Source organism: Zingiber officinale, chromosome 9B, assembly GCF_018446385.1.
Source record: "Zingiber officinale cultivar Zhangliang chromosome 9B, Zo_v1.1, whole genome shotgun sequence".
Classification (NCBI taxonomy): Eukaryota; Viridiplantae; Streptophyta; class Magnoliopsida; order Zingiberales; family Zingiberaceae; genus Zingiber; species Zingiber officinale.
Window position 1 is genome coordinate 4017956 of NC_056003.1, and position 23379 is coordinate 4041334.

At 36.5% G+C, this 23379-nt stretch overlaps 3 protein-coding genes across 4 annotated transcripts; 1 reads left to right on the forward strand and 2 right to left on the reverse strand.

Annotated features, from left to right (window-relative positions):
* Window positions 1–3317: 3317 nt before the first annotated feature.
* On the reverse strand, window positions 3318–10373 carry LOC122023835 (protein SAWADEE HOMEODOMAIN HOMOLOG 2-like). The gene is made up of 10 exons (XM_042582212.1): window positions 10116–10373; window positions 8327–8412; window positions 8213–8258; window positions 8002–8140; window positions 7297–7360; window positions 6361–6412; window positions 5985–6128; window positions 4940–5059; window positions 3652–4745; window positions 3318–3562 (listed from the first exon to the last, which is right to left on the reverse strand). The coding sequence occupies exons 1-9, from the start codon at window positions 10167–10169 to the stop codon at window positions 4386–4388; spliced, it is 1065 nt and encodes a 354-aa protein (XP_042438146.1). The 5' UTR covers window positions 10170–10373; the 3' UTR covers window positions 3318–3562; window positions 3652–4385.
* Window positions 10374–10483: 110 nt separating this feature from the next.
* Window positions 10484–20485, forward strand: LOC122022443 (alkylated DNA repair protein ALKBH8 homolog). 2 transcript variants are annotated; one of them, XM_042580454.1, is made up of 8 exons: window positions 10484–10771; window positions 13050–13375; window positions 16158–16259; window positions 16580–16666; window positions 17092–17217; window positions 18426–18716; window positions 19086–19151; window positions 20193–20485. In XM_042580454.1, exons 2-8 carry the CDS (start codon window positions 13058–13060, stop codon window positions 20277–20279), a joined length of 1077 nt encoding a protein of 358 aa, XP_042436388.1. In that variant the 5' UTR covers window positions 10484–10771; window positions 13050–13057; the 3' UTR covers window positions 20280–20485. The 2 variants fall into 2 exon arrangements, with proteins under 2 accessions (XP_042436388.1, XP_042436387.1); XM_042580453.1 differs by having other exon boundaries at window positions 10484–10694.
* A 31-nt stretch (window positions 20486–20516) lies between these two features.
* Window positions 20517–23365, reverse strand: LOC122022442 (pectin acetylesterase 7-like). The gene is made up of 13 exons (XM_042580452.1): window positions 23208–23365; window positions 23001–23131; window positions 22787–22869; window positions 22274–22400; window positions 22031–22110; window positions 21868–21954; window positions 21676–21800; window positions 21544–21604; window positions 21413–21466; window positions 21253–21330; window positions 21084–21189; window positions 20877–21013; window positions 20517–20807 (listed from the first exon to the last, which is right to left on the reverse strand). The coding sequence occupies exons 2-13, from the start codon at window positions 23128–23130 to the stop codon at window positions 20700–20702; spliced, it is 1176 nt and encodes a 391-aa protein (XP_042436386.1). The 5' UTR covers window position 23131; window positions 23208–23365; the 3' UTR covers window positions 20517–20699.
* Window positions 23366–23379: the final 14 nt, after the last annotated feature.

Below are 23379 nucleotides of genomic sequence, written 5' to 3' on the forward strand. Positions count from 1 at the left end.
ATAATATACGAATAAAAAATTAAGACAGAATTTAAAATGAATTAGAAATAAATTTATAAATATATTTTTATAAACAAAAATAAAAACAGATTAAAAATGAAATTTGATACAAAATTATATTTGTCTATAAAATCTGTTTTTAAAAAAATTAAACAGATAAAATTCTGTTTTTAATTTATATAAATTAGAAAGAATTTTATTAGATAATTATAATTTTATTTTATTTTAATAAAATAAAAACGGTTTTCTCCTCTTTCCCTAATCTTCTTCTCTTCCTCGTTTGACACCCGCCGCATCCACACAACCTTGGTCCGGTGGTACTTGTTCGTGGTCTTCCGCCATGGACGACGCTAGGGGTGTAGCCAAGTGGAGACCTAAGGTGCGAATTCCTCCCTGAGATTTAACAAAAAAAAAAAAACTGCAGCCAATCTAACTTTCCCAATTCCTTCCATCGCGACTTTCCTCGGGCGATCTTCTCTCCCGATCTCCGATCTACTCATGTGATTTTTCCTCAGGTAGACAGGCCTCTCTCCTATCCCGCTTCCCCCCAATCTGTCGACAGGACAACAAAGGCGCGACCTCGTCATGCCCGCAGCTGCCTCGCAGCGAGGTAGCGAGGTCGCGAGGTCACAAGGCAGAGTGCGACATCAGTCATGTTGGGGTTCAATCAAAGTCTCACATTGGAAAGATTTGGTAAAGATCATGGGGTTAAAAGGATGCAAGATATCTCCATTGGCATGAGGCCTTTTGGGAAGAGCCCAAGAGCAAAGCCATGAGGGTTTAGGCCCAAAGTGGATAATATCATGTCATTGTGGAGATATGTGGACATCCTTTGAGCTCAACAAATGGTATCAGAGCCATGGTTCAGACCAGATGCCATATGGGGTGACCTTGAACGAAGTTGAGGGTGGGCCCGGAGCAAGTTAGGATGATCAGATGCTTGTAGGAAAGGCCCCGAAGCAGGTCAGGGTGATCGGATACTTGTGCGGAAGCAAGTAGGTCAGGGTGACCGGATGCTCACGGGGAGGCCCGAAGCAAGTCAGGGTGACCGAGTACTTGCGGGGAGGCCTAGAGCAGGTCAGGGTGACCGGGTACTTGCGGTGAGGCAAGTAGGTCAGGGTGACCGGATGCTCGCAGGTAGGCCCGGAGTATGTCAAGATGACCGGGCGCGAATGCTTGCGGGGAGGCCTAGAACAGGTCAGGATGACTAGATGCTCGCGGGGAGGCCCGGACCATGAGAGTAATTGTGGTCCTTCGTTTGAGGGGAGGATTGTTGGGGTTCAATCAAAGTCCCACATTGGAAAGATTTGGTAAAGATCATGGGGTTAAAAGAATGCAAGATATCTCCATTGGCATGAGGCCTTTTGGGAATAGCCCAAGAGCAAAGTCATGAGGGTCTAGGCCTAAAGTGGACAATATCATGTCATTGTGGAGATATGTGGGCATCCTTTGGGCACAACAAGCCACATGCTCTCAACCTCAACTGTGTGCCCTCGACCGGGCCGCGATACTAATCTTTCAAGTTGTATTCCACTGATTTAGGGTTTGAAGAATTTCATCAAGACAACTAGAGTCCTTTTGCTCAAAATGCAAAAATTTGATGGAGATGACTATCCTGAGGTATTGGACTTTATCTATTTTCATCTTATTCCTCTCTTCAATATTTTGCTTGTTAAAGTGCAGACTTTTCATGAGATCCTATGTCAGGGTTGACTACATGAATATTGTCCCTCCATTGAAGTGCATCCATGGCTCTATTGTTGCATATCCAAATCTCTTAAATTACTTTGTAACGGTCACTAAAATTTTCTTTGGTCTTCTTCTCCTCCTTTCAACTGTAACTCTTATGTTCTTGTGTAATTAAAAATATTTTTTTTTAAGATGTTCATACCATCTTAACTATGTTTTCTCATTTTATAATCTACATAAATCATTGTAGTTAAGTGGCTTGTTGAATGACTTGTTGGAATGAAGAAATTCCTTGTTGCATGTCTTATACCGCTATTGCACTTGTTTATTATGATCCATATGAGGAGTAGCTAACCAGTTTTATCTAAGAGATGCCTAACTATTTAGGTTGCCAATTAATTGATAGCCATGCTCGTCACTTGTGTTGAAATATGCCCCAGTATGATTTTTCAAATAACTTTTTGAAGATAGCTTTAGATCAACTTGTGCAGTCTGTTAGCATTGTGATTTTACTGCAGAAGTATATGTTCTAGATTATCATGATATCATATCCTGTGATGTTCTGCTTAGCTTGTTGGATCAATAATGTTTAGGTTATTTGGAATCTCTGTGATCTCTTATTTGTGGCTTTGTTTCCTTGCAGCACTTCTGCTTCCATGGGAATCCCACTGCATGCAGCCAACTTTTCTAATGTAATTTCAACATCCGTTCAGTCTTCATCTGGCCTGCAAAACAATTGGTTGGGGAAGTCGGCACATATTTCCATGGCTGATATTGTCAAGATGGGCAGACCTCAAGGGAAACATCCAAGCATGTCTGCCATTGCAAGTGGAAAACCTTACATATCTGAAAATGCAGCAACATCAAATGGACCACATCTCAATGCAAAACAAATCCCAGCTTCGATCTACAATAATATTTAGAATTTTCAAAAATCATCCCTAGTTAAAAAATCCAAACTACACCACTTCATTTACTCCTAAGCTTCTGTTTGTACTGTTAAACATATTTATAAATCAATTTACAGTCTTTTTATATAAATTTTTAAGACCGTAATTATTTTGCAAGGTTAAAATTATAACAGCACATTATTCTAAACTTTAAGACACCCTAGTTAAACATGCCAAACTTCCACGTGTTCAAAAAAAAAAAAATTTAGCTTACACTGTTTTTTTTTAATTATTTATTAAGAAATAATAATTCCAATGGTATTTTAGAGCTAAAAAAATTGAAATCTCTTTCAGTAAACATGGGCCTTTTCATCCATTCTCATTATATATCTTGTTATAGTAAAATGCTCAAATTTCAAATGGAGAGAATCTAAGTATTAAATGGAGAAAAAAAAATCCCGTCAGTTTAAGTTTTACAAAATATTTTTACCTTTACAAGCTGTGATTTTGATCTATTCATCTTGAACTTTCTTACACCGAAGAAGAGTATGAAAAAAAACTCTATATATTATTATTATCTGGCATCATATTTTATCTATTTATTAAAAGATGTGTCTTTTATTCAACCTGTATCTTTTGGAAGTTCTTTTCGTAGCTCTAAGTTAAAAAGGACTTATGGTATATTGAGTCACCAATTAGAACAGTGGCACAAAAGGATGGTACCTTTGCGTTACTATATAGTAATCGTTGACTTGTCTCCAACAAGACAATTTCTTTGATTAATATTTTATTTTATACTATATTTTCAATAAACATTGATCAAGTATCATCACTGAGTGTAATTATATGTCCCAAGCCAACCATGACAACATTACATACTCCTTATTCCATAACTACTATACTTATGCCCCATAACGACATACGCAGGAGCTCGTTCACTTTGACTTTGCTGGCTGAGTTGCCTTGGGAGTAGTATTTGCGGCCTGCAACATACATAGGGATGGTCATATACATTTTCCAGTGAACTAGGGTTTGCAATAAATAATAAAGAAGAAGTAGGATGTGAATGGACCTTCTTTGGTTCCTGTGGCCTCCTGTTCGTGGTGGCTGCAGGTTTGGTGCCTGCAGGCTTGAGCTGAACCTTAGGAGCTGGGGATGAAGCCACTGGCTTCTCTGCTTTCATGGAGGCCATACCGAATTACACGCAGGGAAATTTGCTTCTGGATCTTGCATTGCATCCACTACAATTTATAGAGCAGGACAGGACAGGACTGGAGGACGGTGCTGTGACACAGAAGCATGAATAGGATGTGAAGGAAGAATGATCAGGATTCCTTGAACGCAAATCAACGTTTAGGAGTAAGATGCTCGTCTCTTTTGTGAGCCGCTATTGAGCAGGATAGGAGATTCCGATCAGTAGTGGAACGGAAAAGGTGCTTGGAAATAATGGAGGAATTATTGAGGCAAGTTGTACAGGCATAAAGGGGATTCTACCTTTTTTTCGTTTTCATTGGTGACTTTTGAAGACTTGCAGATGCATACGTCTTTCGTTAGCGGGAGAAAAAAAAAACGTATACAATCGTTCAGATCAAATGCTTGATGGAAAGATAATAGATCATTCTGAGGTAGTAGAACTATCGAATGTGGGTTACATTTCCAATTTCGACGAACTTAAATTTAACTAAGGCATTTTCCAACCTAGAGCTCTGGTATTAAGCCTGACTAAACTGAAATGTTGATTCACCAACAATGAAATAAAGCAAATGAGTTTTTTTACTTTGTGTTCATCCTACATCAACCATCAGACTAGGTATTTCCTTCTGGTTGGGACTCCATGCTCTGGTTGTTCACTGCAGCCTCCTCAGTTACAACCTTCACAGGGGTGCTGCTGCTATTATCAACAGTTGCTGCTGCTGGACTATTGCCATGGGAGCTAATCAAATCCTTTGAAGGAGGAAGGGAGACCATTGTTACCTCGTCGGTGTTGACATCCATTAGCTTGCGCTGCTTCCCGTTCCTTTGCGAAGCCAAATCCTTAGGAATCGACCAGCTGTCTGTTGCTGTGGCTTGTAGATCAATGGGGCCAGATAATTTTGAAGCTTGCAGCACCTGCAGACGGTAATCAGTTTCTGGGCGCCTACATATTTTTCTCAGTGGAACTATTTCCTGGGGGAAAACAAAATGAAATTACAAATTGCTTCAGGCATCAAAAAGTAATTCGACAAGAAAAACAGCAGCTAAAATATGTTCATTTGTGATCTAAAAAAATGATCATAGAAAATTTTGTTATCATCTTGAGTTTTTCCATTTACTTGCTCATACATAACAAAGTCAAAGATAGAAAATTATACATACGGTACCTCGGATTGGTCATGATCATAACGAACAAGGAATCTACACCTGCATCCTCGTACATCGTGCCTTCGTCTTTGTACATCAAGAACATGAGCATCAAAGTAAAGAGCCTGTTCTTTACCTTCCTGAAAACACCAGCCGAGAAATGTAATAATCAAATAATAAACAGTAAAATAATTTTTTTTAGAAACATTAAATTGCAGATGAAGAACTTTTACGTTGCATTGCAACTAATGCAAGAGATAGCAAATAATAGGTTCTTCAAACCTCTGACTGAACATGGAAACAGAAAAAAAGTTCATATCTAGATTTAAAATATTTTATATAATTGTCATATGAAAAAATCAATTAAACTATTTTTTATTTTTTTTATTTTTAATAATGTCTCAAACTTGGTCTTCCACCATGTAGACATGAGTCACATGACATACTTTAATTGGATGGTAAGGATACTACGCTAATTGACTAAATTATAATAACATATGTATGCCCTTAATTGACCATTGATGTTAAAGTTTCAATACATAATGGGCAATAAAGGAAGCCAAAATGTGTACATAGTTTGGAGTTGGTCTAGATAAAAAGGTCAGGTAACTGCTGCCAAAACTATTAAATTCAAATTTTAGTAAAATTTGTGCTGCATAAATATACAGATCAAGAGAATGAATGGTGAGATCATAACACTTTTCACCCAAATGAAAGAAAGTCCTCAAAGAGAAATTTATGTTCCAACCAGAGTGATGCTTGTAAGCATGGCCTAATTTATTAAGAAGCTAAAACGGCACTTAACTAGACTTATATTCAGTCATCCAGTCAAAGACAAACAAAAGAAGAGACTGCCCCAGGATTTGATAATGTGAAAACAGAAACACAGAACTGAAATCCATTATACTTCAAGATCAATGATTCACAAGTATGGATCTAACAATTCAAGATGTGCTATTCTCCTAAGTACTATTTTGATATTCACATTTTATGTTCAGAATGCTCACCATCAGTTAAAAATCACCAGTGGGCAAAGTAATTTAGAAAACCAACATGGGAAGTCACCTGAAAGCAAAGGATAAGGTCTCCCGGAAGTACAGCAACACATTCAGCAGCCTCACATGGAAGGGAACGCTGTCTAACATATCTGCGTACATTAATCCACTCATCCTCTTCCACACCAAATCCCGAGAACCGAACACGAACTTCCTGGAGAAGTGAATACTATGAATTAGACAAAATGAAAGTTCCCTACATTTATACTATCAGGTATCTACTATGACGTATCATCAATTGGACCAAAATTATTTTCTGATTTCAAGAAGTTGCTTGCCATAAATGCAAACTGAAAGAATGATATTAACAAGCATTGCATCAAATACTAATGTAACAACAAGACTGGAGCACAGCAAAGTAGAAGTGGAATTTGAATATAATTTACCGGATCACCAGTTTCAAGCATTCTATAGGAAAGAAAGGTTGAAACATCATACCTGCATATGAAGTCACTATTAGATTCTATGTGGAAATAAAAGGAGAATTATCATATAACATTTAAGAATGGAATCTGATTGTAAGGTAATTTGCCAAGAAAAGGCCTAGGTTAGAAGAATTTACCCAAGAGCTCTTGTATTTCTAAATCCTACAAGAAACAGAAAATTTTGACCAGGATAATAATAAACAAGAGTAGTTGGCTAGCACCATATGGCATAGGTGCTTTGAGCGTGCATATGTAAACAAGAGTAGTTGGCTAGCACCATATGGCATAGGTGCTTTGAGCGTGCATATGTAAACAAGAGTAGTTGGCTTGCCTCTTCACTCTTCTACCATCCTTTGCCTTCTCCATTTACTATTTGAAGTACGGTTTCAAGAGTTTTGTAATTGCGAGATTTACTTGTAAGGAATTGATTCCTGACATAAGTCTAGATGAACCCAATCTTGTGTGGTTAATTTATGTTAATCACATTTTAGTTTAGATGCAACTTGAAAGGTGTTTTTGCATATATTTCAGCATTGTTTCTTATATTCTCCATTCCAGTTCCTTGGATGAAGTTGTATTCTTAAGGTTCCTCATGATTTGTAAACTTTCACCTCATGCCCTACATTATAAGGTGTCCTATTCTAGTTGACGTTAAATCTTTCAAACAGACTGATTTAATTAAAAAAAAAACAGGTGGGATTTACTTGGCCTGCCAAAATTGTATCCCTAGACAAATATAACAGGTAAGAAAGCTTGCAAGTAGTCAAACATAAAAAGGAATATTAAGCATATAAACTAGCTTATTCAATGAATTTATGAAGAGAAAATTGGATATAGACATAGGTTATTTCCTTGCAAGCTGTAGCAATAAAATCTGAGGTAAGGAAGTATTCTCACCATGCCCCATCTCTAGCGGACTTTGCTTCGAATTCCACCAGAGCATTATCTGTTGAACTCCGTCCTAGATGACAAAATAAAGGGATCATTTAATGTGGGAGAGGATAGTGAGAAATGATATCCAAATATAGAAATCGACCAAACAAAGTTACAAGTCAGTTAGGTGGAGGTCCCTTGATACATTTCCAAGAGGGTGAAGCAAGGGTGCAGACCTTGCTCCCCAAGAGGGTGAAGCAAGGTGCAAAATCCCTTGATAGTTAAGCATCTTAGGAGGGTTCGATTATCCCATGCAGCCAACTAACATGGTCACTTGGTACATGTTTGATTGGTCAATATAGGAGGTTATGATACCATGTAAGCAAGGGAGAGTTAAATCTAATATAAATTTACCAGGGCAGTTAGCTGGGGTGCCCTTGGTACTTGATCATGGCCATTATCTTCCTACCAACCATGTGGGACTAGGCCCAGGGGCCAAGCAGACCTAGGATCTTGTTTAATATTTAGATTACTAGCATGGAGGGCCAATTTCTCAATTCTTCCAACAGAACTTCGCCATGTGAACAGACTTAGGGGAAAATAATCAATAATTGCTACTCTTAAGCAAGTTATCAATTTGTAAATAAATATAGCCTTCCTAAAAGATGAAAACAAGAAAAGAGAGACACAACAGGTAGAAAGAAAAAACAGTAAACCAAAGGGAAGTACCAGGAGTAGAAATAGGAGTAGACACATTTGTAAAAGGAAGTGATTCTTCTCGATGCATTGGCAAAATGGTTAACTTCGCAGGTGCCTTGCTCAATTTTGCTCTCTGTGCATATCTCCTATTCTGGAACCAATTCCATACCTATAACATCTCTACTGTTAACAAAAGTTCAAGAAGGTGACATCTCAGTAGCAGCATGTAGAGGTAGTAAACCTGCTTCGGTTGCACGACAATCTTCCCAGCTCGCTCAGAGGATTGACTTCAAACAGCAAAAATACTAAGAAAATTCTCTGTGAAGGTTGACCAGAAATTGACACACAAACATACCTAAATTTGTCGGCGAGTGCACACATAATTTCACGAGGTGGTATTGCATTATTTATTTCTTGTAAGCACGATTCCATCTCCGAAACCTTAAATCAGTCACCACCAAATTTCATTAGATCACATAGTAGATTGAGTTATATGGTATATGCCTATCACTCATTGGCGATTGATGATTGTATTAGTTGTCATAATTAAGTATTAATTAGAACATTGAACTGTTTCCAACAGTAAGCATAGTAGGCATATGATTTCCCAAAGGAAAATTGAATACATATATAAAAAAGTGCAGCATTTCCAGGAAAATAATTGCAAACTAGGACGATGAGCAATTATAGGAGATACATATGCCATTAGTAATGGAAATAATATAAATGGATGGTAATCATTCAGTAATTAATTTGGAAAAGAAACATCATTAACATCATCTAATTGTGTCAATCTCAATTATCCTCAAGTAAAATTTATGCAAGGCTTATCACTACTACATTCTTCAAAACGTGATTTAGATCACTGATATACTAACACTAACATAGTTTACAATTGAGGTGTTAAACAACATATGTAGCAATGGTAGTGCCAGGTACTCAAGTAGATATGAGAATACAATAAAAAGGCTCAAATCGAATCAAGTTACATAGTCAAAGTTCACAATTGGGAATGAGAACCAATATGAACCATGAAGCATCTTCTAAACATTGAAATTTGTTATTCTTTGCAATATCCACTTTGCTAATCAGAAAACTGATACTAACTAGTTTTAAAATTGATCTACTTGTTATTTATGAAATGGGTTAGTTGATGGCACTAATAGCACAAAACTAAGAAACAAGTCCTCCTAGTCCAAGATTCTCTCAAACTTAGCTAAGTTTAACTACCAATTAAGTGTTGAAAAGTGCCCAAACCGGGATGTCCTTTGCATTATTCTAATAAATGGCGCTCAGCCACTCACAATTAAGTTCTCCAATAAGATCACCAAAGAACAGCATGCACAATTACTGGTTAAATACAAAATTCTAAGACCGCTATGACACCATTAAATAATAGCAGTCACCTACATTAGCATACTCCTGCATATACCAACTTACTCTGTGTTTAACATTAGTGAACCGAAGTGACTGATGTACTAGGAGGAGAGTAGAAGATTAGGGAAGAATTTATTCTTCTGACTTTACCTTCCAATTTTGAAAAAAGATTAAAAAGAAATCCCAAAATTGGGAGGCAAAGTGAGAACAAAAAAAATCTTCCATGATCTTCTACTCTCAAGTCTCAATTGACCATATTTATTTCTTTTTTTCGATGATCTTCTTTCTTTCCTGATTTTCAGTGTTACCCTTTTTCTCTCCAAGCAAACCAAAAATTAAGTATTTCAGAACGGAATCTAGGTTTTCGTTCCTTGTTTTCCATTCGCTTCTTTTCCACCTCGTCCATGGATTATCACAAGATTATCATCCCTACACTCTAATTTAAGACAACGAGGTTACTTATTCGCTCTTCGTTTCTAGATTTTTGCAAGGTATCGTCATTGATGACTCCTAGCAGCCAATCTGTGCGGAAAATGGTTAGCGCGAGGAAACTAAATCAGACTAGAAGAAGAAAAAAAAAAGCGAAAAACTTCCAGTCTTGAGTCTCCCATCGAATTGAAACCAACAATCTCCTATAACGAAAATTCATCCGCAGGCACGGAAACAAAACCCTAAAATACCACCGCTAAAAAAAAATATCACAGAAATTTGAAGGCGAGGGATTCGCAATAGCAAGGAAGAGAGAGCACAGAGATGTTTCCATGTACCTCGTTCTGAGTGAATCGGAAGACGGGACCTCCGCCGTGCGGAGGCCGACCCATCGCGGATCTCTGGTGGAAAACGGAGCGGCGACCGTAAACAAAAGAGAAAGGGCTAAAGAGAGAGGAGAGGGAGGATGCAGCACAAAGCAGGAGCACCAGGAACCGATCACTCTCGAATGCGCTCAACAGCCGTCACCGAGCGGATAAATTTGGTGGCCGGAGCTTTCTTTGCACGGAGGAAGAAGGATGTCAAAAGCTCAAATAAAAAAAATTAAATAAATTAAAAAAAATTAAATAAATAAATAAATATATATATATATAAAAGAAAACTTGCTAATCCGACCCCATACACCTTTATATAGGCTAACTTAAATAGATTCATGCCTTTTGGTTGCACCAGTCCATGTTTATGCGGGCTCGCTTGAAGTAGCTGGTCAACAAACAACCGGCCTGCTATCACGAACGTGCATATCTTTCGAAAAGTTTCCTGATTGCATTCCTTACGAGGGAGAGAATGAAGAGCAGAGAGATTTCGGCTTGAGCTCCGATCGAGAAGGCAACGGGTGGTCTTGAAGCGGGTGCGAGGTCCGTAGTTTGTTTCTCAAATCCTCGAGTGAATCTTCGTGTTTCAATTGTACTACTTGTTGATTGCAAATGCTGTGGTAATCTTGCTCTTCCTTGATCTAACTATAATTTCAGTTTCTATTTGATTACGTTTTGCCGTGGGCAGATCCTTCGTTGTAGTAACGTGCACAATAACTGTTTGATGTAATGCTTAGGAGATTATTTTTATCACTGTTTGCATTTTTTTTTTAGAGGGAAAGGGGGGAGGTAGGTTCCCTTCCTCGCTATATTGTGTAAAATCCTCTGTAAATCTTGTTTATTTGCAGATTAGGGCTGAGGAAGACAGCCACACTTAACAATTGGTGTACCCATTGGTATAACAGTTTAATTACCAAGTCAACCAAACATTGCATCAGGTTACATTGATTTCCTCACAAGATCCAAGTTTTGCTCAAATCATCCAAGTTTGGTTACTGCTGCTGTACGGAGACTACTTTGGTCGAAAAAGTTGAGCTCCATTCAGTTTCTTGTACCAAATGTACTTGTACGTTCTAGACAAACTGTCTCCAACCAAAATGTTGCCACTTCACATAGGACTAGTAGTAGTAGTCGTAGAGAAGTTTATGGGCATTGGCTGTAGAACACGGACGAAGCTAAGGTAGGTGAAGGAATTTGTTCAAATGAAGTTTATTCTTATGTTAGCCCAACCTAGAGTTTTAACTTTGGTAGAGCGGAGTTGCTTCAAAAGAGTCCATGCCAGTTGACTTGTATTCCACCATCCCTAATTTGAGTATAGAACTTTTTGGTTGAAAAAACCTCCTTTGTATACGGTAAAATAGAGGAAAATGTCCTCTTCATCTCCAGGTGGAACGTGGATGGAGAGTAGGAATTGGATCACACATGAGGAGCAAACATGACTAGAGAACCTGATCTTCCAAAGGGGTTGGTCTCCTTCACTGGATAGAGTACAATAAAGCAAAATAGTCAAGATTCACAAGTTTGATTGGATATGAGGAGTCTCAAGGAGGAGATATACCAACACATTTATCACACTGGAAGGAAGTAAGGTAGTCCTCGGGTGCTCGGTGACCACCAAAAGTTGAAGGCTTTCATGCAGTTAAGTATAATTCTAGATAGCGGGAGCTATCTGTAGGAGGGAGTGTCATGCAACGCCATGGGGGAAAATTTTGCACCCATGGGAGTAGAGTGGAATTCACTGTCATCCACCACCATTTAGAGAGCAAAAAGCTAGCTTCTGGCAATAGAGGTCAATTACATCAATGCCTAATTTCTATCTTCAGTCTATGCATTTTTGGCCATACCATCTTGCATTGTAGTCCATTTGTCTTTAGACTGTAGGAAGGTGCAATGGGTTTCTCAATTTTTTGGTTGACCCAAGCAGTTATCTCACAAACTTCAGATACTTAAGTAAGAAACCCTAAGAAATTGAATTCCTATTGTGATTCCTTCTTAAACAAAATTTATACTTTATTTTTAGGAAACTATTTTTATTGTGGAATTCAGTTCCAACTAAAATGGAAACATGTTGCTGGAAAAAAAAAAACTGGAATCATGATATAAACATGGCAATTGTGATGCTCTTGATAGGCAGTCTTGCACCAACATTATATATGATTTTAGTGCCAATTACTTGGATGGAAGATGGAAGATTCAAAGGAGAGGAGGAAATGTGACAAAAAGATGTACATAAAGGATGAAGCTCCATATATCATTAAGTTTGTGAGCCTTTCCCTCCTCTCTCGCTATAACTCTCATACTAGTAATTCGACTATTGTCTCATCATGCCACTTGGGATAGGTCTGTATGAGGAAAAGAAAAACTCCATCTTAGATTTGCTTTTACCATGGTTTGCCATGTATTCTTCACGAGAAATCTATTCTTATTAAACATTTATACATGTGTGGGATGCAAATATGATCTTGGAAAGGTAAGATAATGTTTCTATGAATGAATTTATAATACGAGTTATGTCTAATAAAAATTGAAATCTACTTTATATTTCTCTGATAATTAGCTATAGAACTGGTCTGGTGCACTTTTTGGTTTACGCCCCATTGATTAGCATTGAGAAGTATCTCATCGTGGAAAAGATGACTCCTCGTATCTTCCTTGCAAAATGTTATTTGAATGCCAATATGTGTGATAAATGTTGCAAAATTGTGTGGTTTTTTAATTTTCTCATAAATTTTGCTTGATGTAAACAGTGCATGAACAGATTAACCAATCATATGATATATCTAACCAAAATGCCTCTTCTATACAACCATCCATCTTACTATTTGATTATAATATTACTTTCTCTTCTTTCATGAGATGGAGTGGAGTTATCTCTTATTTTTTTTCCCATGTTCTTAGGTTGTAAAATGCCAGTAATTCAGATGAGTAATTCAAGATTTACAAAGCCTAAAGGCTTGAAGCATGAGCCAACCCCTTACTTGTTCATTGCCAATTGTGGACCAGCTGTGGGCATACCTTTTGAAAATATTGAAGCTGCCTTTAGCATTTTTGGGAAGGTCATTGGAGTCCATGCTGCTGATGAAACTGGTGCCCGTGTGATTGTTTGCTTTTCTGAAGTCAATGCTGCCGAAGCAGCCATTAAAATGTTAAATGGATGCCCTTGTGCTGAACTTGGAGGGAGAACCTTGCACATACGCTATTCAGCAATTCAGCCACCGCAAAAGGTTTAGTCAGAGACTAATTCTTTAAATTGAGTAATACATCATATGTTTAAGTGTTTTACAGACATGTATTGCTTAAATATGTCGGAGTTTATATTTGTTTCCAGCAGATATATCCTACTTGATGATTAGGACATATCATCTAAATCCCTTACTTTGCCCAATATACTTATCAACATATAATCTTCTCATATATAGAATATATCCCACATTGAATTTCAGGTGGGCATTTATAGATACTAAAAACTGTTTTAGTTAAGCTGATTTTTTTTTTTTGAAAGGAGCCCACAAATTATATTTGATGTGTATGGACGCAAGCCCTCATTTGGTAAAGGTGGATTTCAGACACATGTAACACCTTAGCCACAACTTCCAGGTCCTTTGCCAACACTGTAGCAGACACTGTACTTGAGACAAATTACTATTATGTCTCCTCTAAAAATGATGGGCTATAATTATCTATTTACTCCTTTATATCAAATACTAAGAGGACTCATTGTTATTGACTTTTGTTTTATCTATTTAGTCTACCATTGCATCAGTGTGTATATATTGCTGCCATGTGACTTGATGGTCACGGGTTCGAGTCGTAAAAATAGTCTCTTGCAATGTAGAGTAAGGCCATGTACAATAGACCCCAGGACCCTACATTAGCAGGAGTTTCGTGTACCAGGCTACCCTTTTACTACTCAGAGAGGTAACTTTTTTAATAGTTCTAGTCTTGGGTACTATTTCAATAGCAAAGAAATTACATTCAATGAGGGAACAATTTTGTGATGCTTTCTCTAGGCGATCTTTATTTTATGTACAGTTTCTATTGTTTCCAGAGTTTGAAGGATCATTTAGTGTCATGCTATTAATTATGAGATACTGAAATATTTGTGGAATTTGTCAATCAATCATGATCATAATGTTTGAAGAGTCCACTGCTATTTTATTGAGTTATTCTTTGCTTGTTCCACTTGGAACATTTTGTAAGTACTAGATCGTGAAGCATAAGAGTGATTTTAAGATTTTTATATAAGCATATTTCTAGTAACTTCTTATGCATTAGAGTTAAAATCATATCTGTTGCAAATTGTTTATAATCAGTCTACCAAGCATAGTTTAATTCTTTTTCTTTTAGAATTTGCAAATTGTTTGGTAGTTCTCCAAAAGGAAAAATGATTCTCAAGTGAAAATCTTGAGAAATTATTTTCTGAGGTTTGTAGATAGGTAGTGGAAAAGCACAGCATACCACCGAGTGTTGATGGCATCTTCCTTCATGGTCTTTATTGTCTCAGCTTAATTTTATGTGAATTTACTAGTTGGTTGGAATATCTCACATTCAAAAATGTTGTAACCAACTGCCTTCTCAATGTTGATCAAAGTATGAATTCTTTTAGTTCTAAATCATCAAAGAACTAGTCATATATACCTACACCGTGATATTTTCTACAAGGGTTCTATTCCCTTCATTTTGGCATTTTTTTGTAATGGAAATCAATTAAACCCAAACTAGATCAGTTGTCTCCTTTCCTGTTTAGTCTACTACTAATGGTACTAAGATGAGTTGAACTAATCTGGATTGGTCTAGACTGGCCCAATCGCATATTAAAGCAACCAATTGCATTTGCATATGTGCGAGATGTAATACAGTTGCATATGGATAGACTACCTAAAGCTTTGGAGCTGCAGGTGAAGTGCCAATGACAGGCGAGTTCTTTTCAGTCTGATGGGATAAACAGCAATTTCTAAATGAACTGGATGCATGATGGAAGCTGAATCCAGATATGCTTCCTCACTGACTACTAGCTTCTGTATTTTTTTTAATCTTATTTAGCAGTACAATACTTTGAACTTTAACCTATTATCCTGCTATTTGTCATGTTGTAGCCTTTGGTTCTCCGCAGTTTAACCTTTTTATCAATGCCATCTGAGTGAGAACCAAGCTCACTCTTACCTTTTCTCAGAAAAAAAAACGAACAATGATTGGTTTATGATATCTGCCCTGCTCTCCCTTGTCTTTCCACACTACATATAATAGAGTTGACAATATTAAACACGACCCAATATCATGACCCAACACAACTAGAAACACAATTAACAAAGATAAAACCTAAAAGCAACACAATATCACCCAAATATATAAATAGGTTAACTTGAAATGAGCTATTTGTCTAGATAATTATTTTTAAAAATATTAATAACTTTTATGCCACATAATAAACTTTTAGGGAGTAACAATACTTTTTTTAAAAAAAGTATAATCAATTTAATATTTTCTCTTATAGATTTTTGTTGACCCATTTATGACACAATTAGTATGGCACAAATGACCACCCCTAATATATAATAATAAAATAAATATATAGTGGAACAAACTATGTAGATAATTTCTGTTGGCATGGGATTAGAAAAACAAATAAATTGGTGTATGATATGCATTAACACAAAACCAGCGTTTGGCAGTTATATAACATCACAAGTATGAAATAGTTGCAGTAGTCTCTCTTGCTACTAATTAAACAATTTTCTGGTTGCTAACATTGTTCGCTTTCTAGGAAACTTTATGTTTTCAGTTTTACCTATCCAATACTATTGTTCAAATTAACTGTGATGTCTTCAAGTCATATCACACTTTTTATATATATATATTTTTACAACATGAAGGAGCTGATTTTTCTCATGCATTGACCTTTGTGTGATTACATGTTTCTCCTCATTTTGGGCACTTCATTTTTTAATGAAAAATCCATGGAGACAGATTTATGCTTGTCCATGACTAACATCATACTATATCTAGGTCCATGGTGATAATGTGCTTCCAGTGTCTTTCTTAGCATCGGATTTGGATATTCCAGGAATCTATTTGGTGCATGATTTTATTACTTTGGAGGAGGAACAGGTCAGGAATGATTGAAAAATATATTTTGTAGAAATTCTTCATGAATATTATGGTGGTAGCTTACTGGTAGATTAGTTAATTTCTGCTATGATGCAATTCTGAAGTGACAAACACCAGGATACTTGATTCACACTTGTGTGTATTCAATTTACTATAGAGGTCACCAAGGATTTCTTTATAAGAAGGCTTCTATAGAAAACCCAACTATTATTTTTGTTACATAATTGGTTTTCCTTAGTGTGCAGAAAATCATTTTTATTTTCCAATGCTTCTTTGATTTGATATCTGGTAGCCCACTTTTATCAATAATATGATCTCAGGAACTTCTTGCGGAAGTTGACAGTAGGAAATGGATAAATCTGGCAAAACGACGAGTTCAGCATTATGGCTATGAATTTCTATACAAGGTAAATTGCTTCCTATCTAGTTAAACTTTTGATCAGTTGTCTGGATCTTGTAGAAAAGCTGATTCTTTTCTGTCAAATTCTTAAATTATCGTAATGTTAATTTCAATATTTCATGATTGGTAAGGTTTTGATGTAACTATTTCTGTGTCAAGACCTGTTTTATTCTAGCTTATGTCAGCCCACAACTGAGGTAAACTATTGCTGTTAGCATAATAATTTTTTTTTTGACATTTTAGAACATTATACATTTATGAGTGTATTGTGTGCAAGGTATTTCTCATTTGTCAAGCCAGATAGCTCCTTCTGTAATTGCCTCCATGTTAAGCCTGTTCTAGTATATTCTGGTTTTATTAGTTGGGTAACTAAAATTTTCTCTCTGGATGGTTATGGTGAATAATGACTCCCATCACTATTTTGTTATGCAGACAAGAAATGTTGATTCAAAGCAGTTTTTAGGTGAGCTCCCATATTTTGTTTCTAACATACTTCAGAAAATTGTATCATTTCCTGGTCTTGTTGATGATCAGAATAAAGAGATGGATCAGTTAACGGTATGTCAGGACATTTTTTTTTCCTTTCAAAAAGTAGTTTTACTTATCTTTTCAAAGTATTTGTACTGCAATAAACTACAGATACTTTGGTGCATCTTCAGTTGTGAAACAAAAGAAATGAAACTTTTTTTTTCAACCAGTTGATAACAACGATAACAACTGGTTGATAACAATTGTCAAAAACATTTTTTTTCAACAGAAAACATACCTTAGTGAACCTTCAATTATTATAACAATGTTTTTTTTTCATCCATCTTTAGGTTGCCACAGAAGTAGTTGAAAACTTGAAATATGGACTAAACGCCGATTGCTACAATTGGGATTCTAACCTTGTGCCAACTAGTAGAATTTCAAGCGCCTAATAAAGAGAACAAAAGGAAACTGTTTCTGCTTCTAAGTAATAGCTAATTGTTATCACGGTTGTTTTGGTTCAAAATATTTTATAATTAGTTGAAACTATAATGCAATGCAAAATATTGCATGTGTCCATGTATTGGTTGTTTGGATTTGTGCCCTTGATATTAAATCATCAAGTGGTTGTCTCTTTCTGGTTAAGTATTAAAATTCTGCCTCTTTTACCTTTTCTAGTTTTAGATAGAACAGTAAATTTTTGCTCCATTGAATCAAATTTTATATAGAAGTTGTTGTGTGCTGTGAAATATAAAAACCATCTATTTGGAATGAAAAATAAAAGTTTCAAAGAAATATGTAATTCCTAATATGGCTTCCATAGTAATTCAAATTCCGTTAGACCTAATTTGGTACTGTTGAATTTGAATTAAACTCTCAAATAGACAAAATTGAATAGTTCTATTCAAAATTAGAAAGGTAAAAGGGCATCCTTTTCATATTTAACCAAAAGGGTGTCCTCTTCGAGATTCACAAAGGGCATTTTTTTATTCTTTAGTGTTGGTTATGTACCAGTTGAATCAAGGATGAATCCCATATATAATAATATAAATAATATAAAGATATGGCTTAATGCATTTTTTATGCTTTTTTTAAAAAAATATTTTGCAAGCAAGATTATGGTACTAGAAACTAAACAAGCACATCAGAAAAAATAAATAGTAACCATTGGGTCATGATTATGATAGTCTAAAATGATTACAGTCATTCTTTTTCATTCGATTTCCTTAGCTTATGATCCCCTGCTATATACTTCAACTTGGTAATGTTTATAAGCTTTAACTTTAAATTTACTACAGGTTAATGAATATCCATGTGGGGTGGGTTTATCCCCACACATAGACACCCACTCAGCTTTTGATGAACTTATCTTCAGCCTCTCTGTTGCTGGTTCATGCATAATGGAATTCAGGAGATATCCTCTAGGAACTTGGCAATTTCCATCTGCATCTGTTGATGAAATAAATGAAGACAGCATTCTTTTGTCTTCTAACACCATTAGAAAAGCTATATTTCTTCCTTCTCGTTCTATGCTCTTGATGTCTGGGGAAGGGCGGTACGCTTGGAATCATTATATTCCACATCACAAAGTATATTTCTTTTCCTTCTTTTTCTTGTAACTATTTGGCTCATCTAAATTTGCTTGGCCATCATTTGTTGTTTGAAGCTTTGAAGTTTTTTACTGTACATTACAACAAAACAACAAGAATGCTAAGGCCCAAACTATCTGAAGTTGGCTCTATCTGTTTCCTCACCATTGACATCTACTGAGGGCCGCCATATCACAACTGTTGAACCAACTAATCACCTTTACTTTTGTTCTTAGACAAAAATTTTCAGTTCTTCCAACACCTGTCCAACTTGTTTTGTTTATACAAGTAGGCATAGAACAAAATGAATATATCAAAGTATCTGTAATCTATAGCTGGAGATCTGCTACTTTAAACAATGTCTTGCAGGTTGACATAATAGGAGACAAGCAAATAAGAAGAAGTTCTCGGAGGGTTTCCTTCACTTTTCGCAAGGTTTGTGTATAATATTCTTGTTTCCTCATATAGTTACCGTTGTTAATTAGCTAATTAGTCGCTTAGGATATCTTTGAGAATATGGACTGCAGTTACTGATTTTTAGGAGATTTGACAAGTAGTCTTTCCTTATTTTGTAGATATGTTATTGTACAATATGTTTTATTTCAAAGGAATACTAATTCATCAATTTCCTCAGTTTGTCTGTGTGCAATGTTTGTTATGCTTGTATGTTAACTTGGATAGATAAAGGGAGCAAGTACTTTCCCTGAATCAATTTGGTGCTTATTATTTTGTAATATTGAAGAAGACACAGAATAGATACTTTTTAAAGTTGCTTTAGGTGGTTTTCTTTTTCACATCTAATTGTTTTTTCAATAACAACGCTAATTTTAGCTTTATTTATCCAAATATACCTTTTATTGCTTCTATTTCTTATATTTATTTTTTCCATTTATGTAAAACTGTTGGAACTAATTGTCTTTTTTATTTTTTTTTTCTCGGCAAACTGTAGAATATATTTATTACCTGTTTAATCTTGACATTTCATTTGTATGCAACATGAGATTGGTTCTAGATACCATCTACTATGAAATTTCTGAACTTTCACTTTAGTATTGACAGAATACATATTGCAGTCATGTTCATTTAACTTTTCATTAATAATGTTCTACTATGGGACAATCAAGATTTACTTTAAGAAGAATCATTGTTGTTGTGTTTTTCTTGTCTGCTTTTGTTGCATCCCCTGCTTTTCTATTACTTGTCACACGAACAGAACAAGTTGTAAATAAGATTGTATGAGCTTTCTTATCCATTCAGATAAAAATTTCATAGGTTGTAGATTGTAGACACATCATGTCTTAAACCATCCTTGCCTGCTAGCTACTCAGGATCAATCACACTAACTTGTGTCCGTAAAGCATGCTAACAATGAAACATGCTTCCTCAGTGTTTACAGTCTGCAAGAAGCTTTCTCATTCATAGTTTGATTTATGTTTGTTAAAACTTAAAAAAAGGTGCAACTTTCTGTAATTGCAGATTAGGCAAGGACCATGCCGCTGTGCGTACAAGCAGTACTGTGATTCTCAACAGGAATGTAGAGATCAACAACTGAATTCAGTATAGTTGTTTCATCCCTGAAGCTTAATCCAAGGAGCAATTGTTCCTGTTTTCCCAGATATTCGACAAGTTTGGCTGGTAGCTATTTGTGAATCTTTCTTGAAAATCAACAATCTAATTAGTCATTGAGATCAAACATTTGTAGGGACTTTCCCCTCTTATTTTTGTTTTTAAAGAGCTCTTATGGAATGCGAGGCAACAGTTCTGTAGTCGATGGAATTAAGTTTGTCGTTGCACATTATGTGAATCTAAATATCTTAAATTATGATAAGATCAACTGATCAAGTCAATATTAGATAAATACAACAAATGCAAATATTGAAACACGTTCCTTTTCTTCAAACAAAGCACACCAACGTAAACGTTATTGCAAAGCAGAGCTAAGGCACTTCGAGGACGATGATGAATGAGGGGAGGAGTTCAGTTTCATTCATTATCGATGTTTCGGCACGAAGAATTGCACGGGTACGGGCAGTCAATCTTCCTGACAGCACTCCGGCCATAGTACCAATCTCCAACAGCTTGGGCAATTCTCTGCGAAGAGTTGAATTCGATTCCATTATGGACTAGTAGTTCATAAATATGACTAAGTTTTGAGCTTACAGTCTTATCGATCACTGGAGAATCAGCTGCTTGCCATGTAGTTTGATCTCCCGAGTGGCAATGAGCATGGCAGGAGAGTATGAACATGCCTGTAGAGCTGCTGGCTGGCAATGCTTGCAAGAACTGCGACCTGTAACCTGGATTTTAACAAGCAGGCATCAGTACTTGAACCTTTTTTGCAGCTAAAAGTGACTAGAAACTGCTAACCTTGCAATGTCTGTAGTTGAGACGAAGAACAATGCTTGATGTCAAGCTTGCAATCTGTCCAAGCTTTACCGCGATCGGCAGAACTCGGAGCTAAAATATTCCTGATCTGAAATGTGCACCATTACTAACTAGATAGCAAACGGAGCAAGCAATGCCATGGATTTGTTACCTGCCATGCATCATATGCAGCATTGAGAATGAACAGAGGTGTCCTCATCGTAGCCACCACATGCTGTGGGAAAAAGCACTGCACTTGCAATGTGCAAGATTTGTTCAGATGAAATGCTACAACGAATGATCGATCGATAAGGCAAAGAAATACTTCTCACCATGCTTGGTGGTAGCCTTGAAGTGCAAGAAGGAGGCAAATTCTTGGCTGAACCCTAAGAAGACACAGACAGACAATTAACACACATCTTCCCTGGAAACAGTTGCATGAGATTACTCTTCCTCAACATACATGAAGGTTGACAACATTAGTGAAGAAGGACTTGATAGAGTCTGCTCCTGAGATATCTTTCCTATCAGAAGCAATTGTGGTTCATTTAGCATGGCATGTAATGCTAGAACACTCAAGGATGATCGAACTTACGCATCGATGAAGTAGCCGGCATCCGAAAAGCACTTCACTTTCGCGCTTGCTGGTAGAAGATTGCGGAAGTTGTCACAGTGCAGAATGGATGCCAATCCACCAGCTGAACAGCCAGAAAGCAGTGCCTACAAGAGTTCAGAAGTATTAGCACAAGAGTTGCATTGCAAGGCTGCACAACTTTAAAGTGCATACATTTTGTGCTCTGTTCATCCCCTTTGCTAACAGATCGTCGATAATGGCACGCCAAACCCTGCCTCCTCTATAGTGAAGATTTGTGGCCTCACAAAAATTTAATTACGTCAGAAAATTATCACTAAATCTCATCCATAATGATGTTATGGTTTGAGGAGATTACTGGATTAACAGCTTCCACATCCCCAGTAAAAGAAGAACCATCACAGTACCGAATCTTGATCCTATTCCAGTTGTAGAAGTCTGCAAGTATGCCATGCAGTGAAGAACAAGAAGAGCACACTGAAGTTATTTAAGCTTGAGAAGAAAAAAGATTAATTTTGAGGAGCAATAAAATAGAGATTCATACTTTGGATCCATACTTATATTGTATTATTACATCCATAAAGCTATCGAAACTCCATACCAGGATTGGCTTTCTGATTATCTCCAAGAATTCCAGAGAATGAGAGTGGCTTCATATACTTGGAGGAGCCTCTGAAATTGCCTTTTCGTTCTACACATTCCTCAACGTTCCTGCACCATCCTCCTCCCTGAAAATGGATGAAAATATATATATAATGCATGAAATTAGGTAGTTTAAAGTTAAAAGGGTATTAATGGTGCACGATTTAGTAAAGGCAAAGCACAATGTTGATAAAAGCTCGAAAAGGCTCAGAGTAGAGTCAGAGCAATATGTAAAATTGTTAATACTTAATTTTCACAGCCTAATGGACTCAACAGGTGTAGTAGCTATAACTGAGTGCCAAATAAATTCTAGGTTAGTAATCAATGCTACAACATATTTTGGGAGGAATTGACACTTCTCAGGAGGGATTGAATGAGAATGTTTGGAACAAGAACATGACTTTTTACACATGTTTCTTTGTTAAAGATAGCAATACTGCTCAAGATGCAAGAAGATGAAAAGGGATCAGACCTCCATGTGAACCAACCAATTATTCACACCAGAGCCAAAACCTGGAGAAAAATGATAAGCTGGGGGGCTTCCATCCAGACATACTGCAAAATAAAATAAAATAAAATAAAATTTGTGCAAGAAAAACCAACTGGAAGATGCAGAAGCATGAAACCGATTGATTTGTTGAAAGATGAAAGTGAAGACTGATGATGATGATGATGAATAAAGAGACCTGCTCCTTTAGCCACTGCACTTTGCAGGATAGTCATTGGCACAGGACCTCCATCCACGTCCAGAGAGACCAGTGAGAAGATTAAGCAGAGCAAAGGATGGATCCATGCTCTTGAATTAGCACTAAACATTCTGCAGTGTTACTAAAATTTGTGAGCTCCAGAAACAGAGAAAAACGCTGCAGAAAACTGTGGGTGGATGTTCAAACCTCAAGGATAAGAAAGAGAGTTTGGGACGTGGAAGAAAGAAAGAGATCTTCGAGTTTCAAGTTGTGCGCAGAGATTCTTCTCTCCAAGGAACGCGATTTAAAGGCTAATCCAGCGTTACTAGCTAAGTCTGTGCCAGTTTCTTAAACAAATAAATAAATAGAAAAGTTTGAG

Bases quoted from the DNA above. Each gene is read 5' to 3' on its own strand.
- LOC122023835 (XM_042582212.1), bottom strand. From the start codon at position 10,169: ATGGGTCGGCCTCCGCACGGCGGAGGTCCCGTCTTCCGATTCACTCAG. The intron at 6,129-6,360 runs GTAAATTATATT...TCACTTCTCCAG, and splicing joins TGCTTGAAACTGGTGATCCG to GAAGTTCGTGTTCGGTTCTC. The intron at 4,746-4,939 runs GTACCGTATGTA...GTTTTCCCCCAG, and splicing joins ATGATCATGACCAATCCGAG to GAAATAGTTCCACTGAGAAA.
- LOC122022443 (XM_042580454.1), top strand. From the start codon at position 13,058: ATGCCAGTAATTCAGATGAGTAATTCAAGATTTACAAAGCCTAAAGGC. The intron at 16,260-16,579 runs GTCAGGAATGAT...ATATGATCTCAG, and splicing joins TTACTTTGGAGGAGGAACAG to GAACTTCTTGCGGAAGTTGA. The intron at 18,717-19,085 runs GTATATTTCTTT...AATGTCTTGCAG, and splicing joins ATTATATTCCACATCACAAA to GTTGACATAATAGGAGACAA.
- LOC122022442 (XM_042580452.1), bottom strand. From the start codon at position 23,130: ATGTTTAGTGCTAATTCAAGAGCATGGATCCATCCTTTGCTCTGCTTA. The intron at 21,190-21,252 runs GTAACAAATCCA...TGCACATTTCAG, and splicing joins CTGCATATGATGCATGGCAG to ATCAGGAATATTTTAGCTCC. The intron at 21,014-21,083 runs GTTAGCAGTTTC...GTTAAAATCCAG, and splicing joins TCAACTACAGACATTGCAAG to GTTACAGGTCGCAGTTCTTG.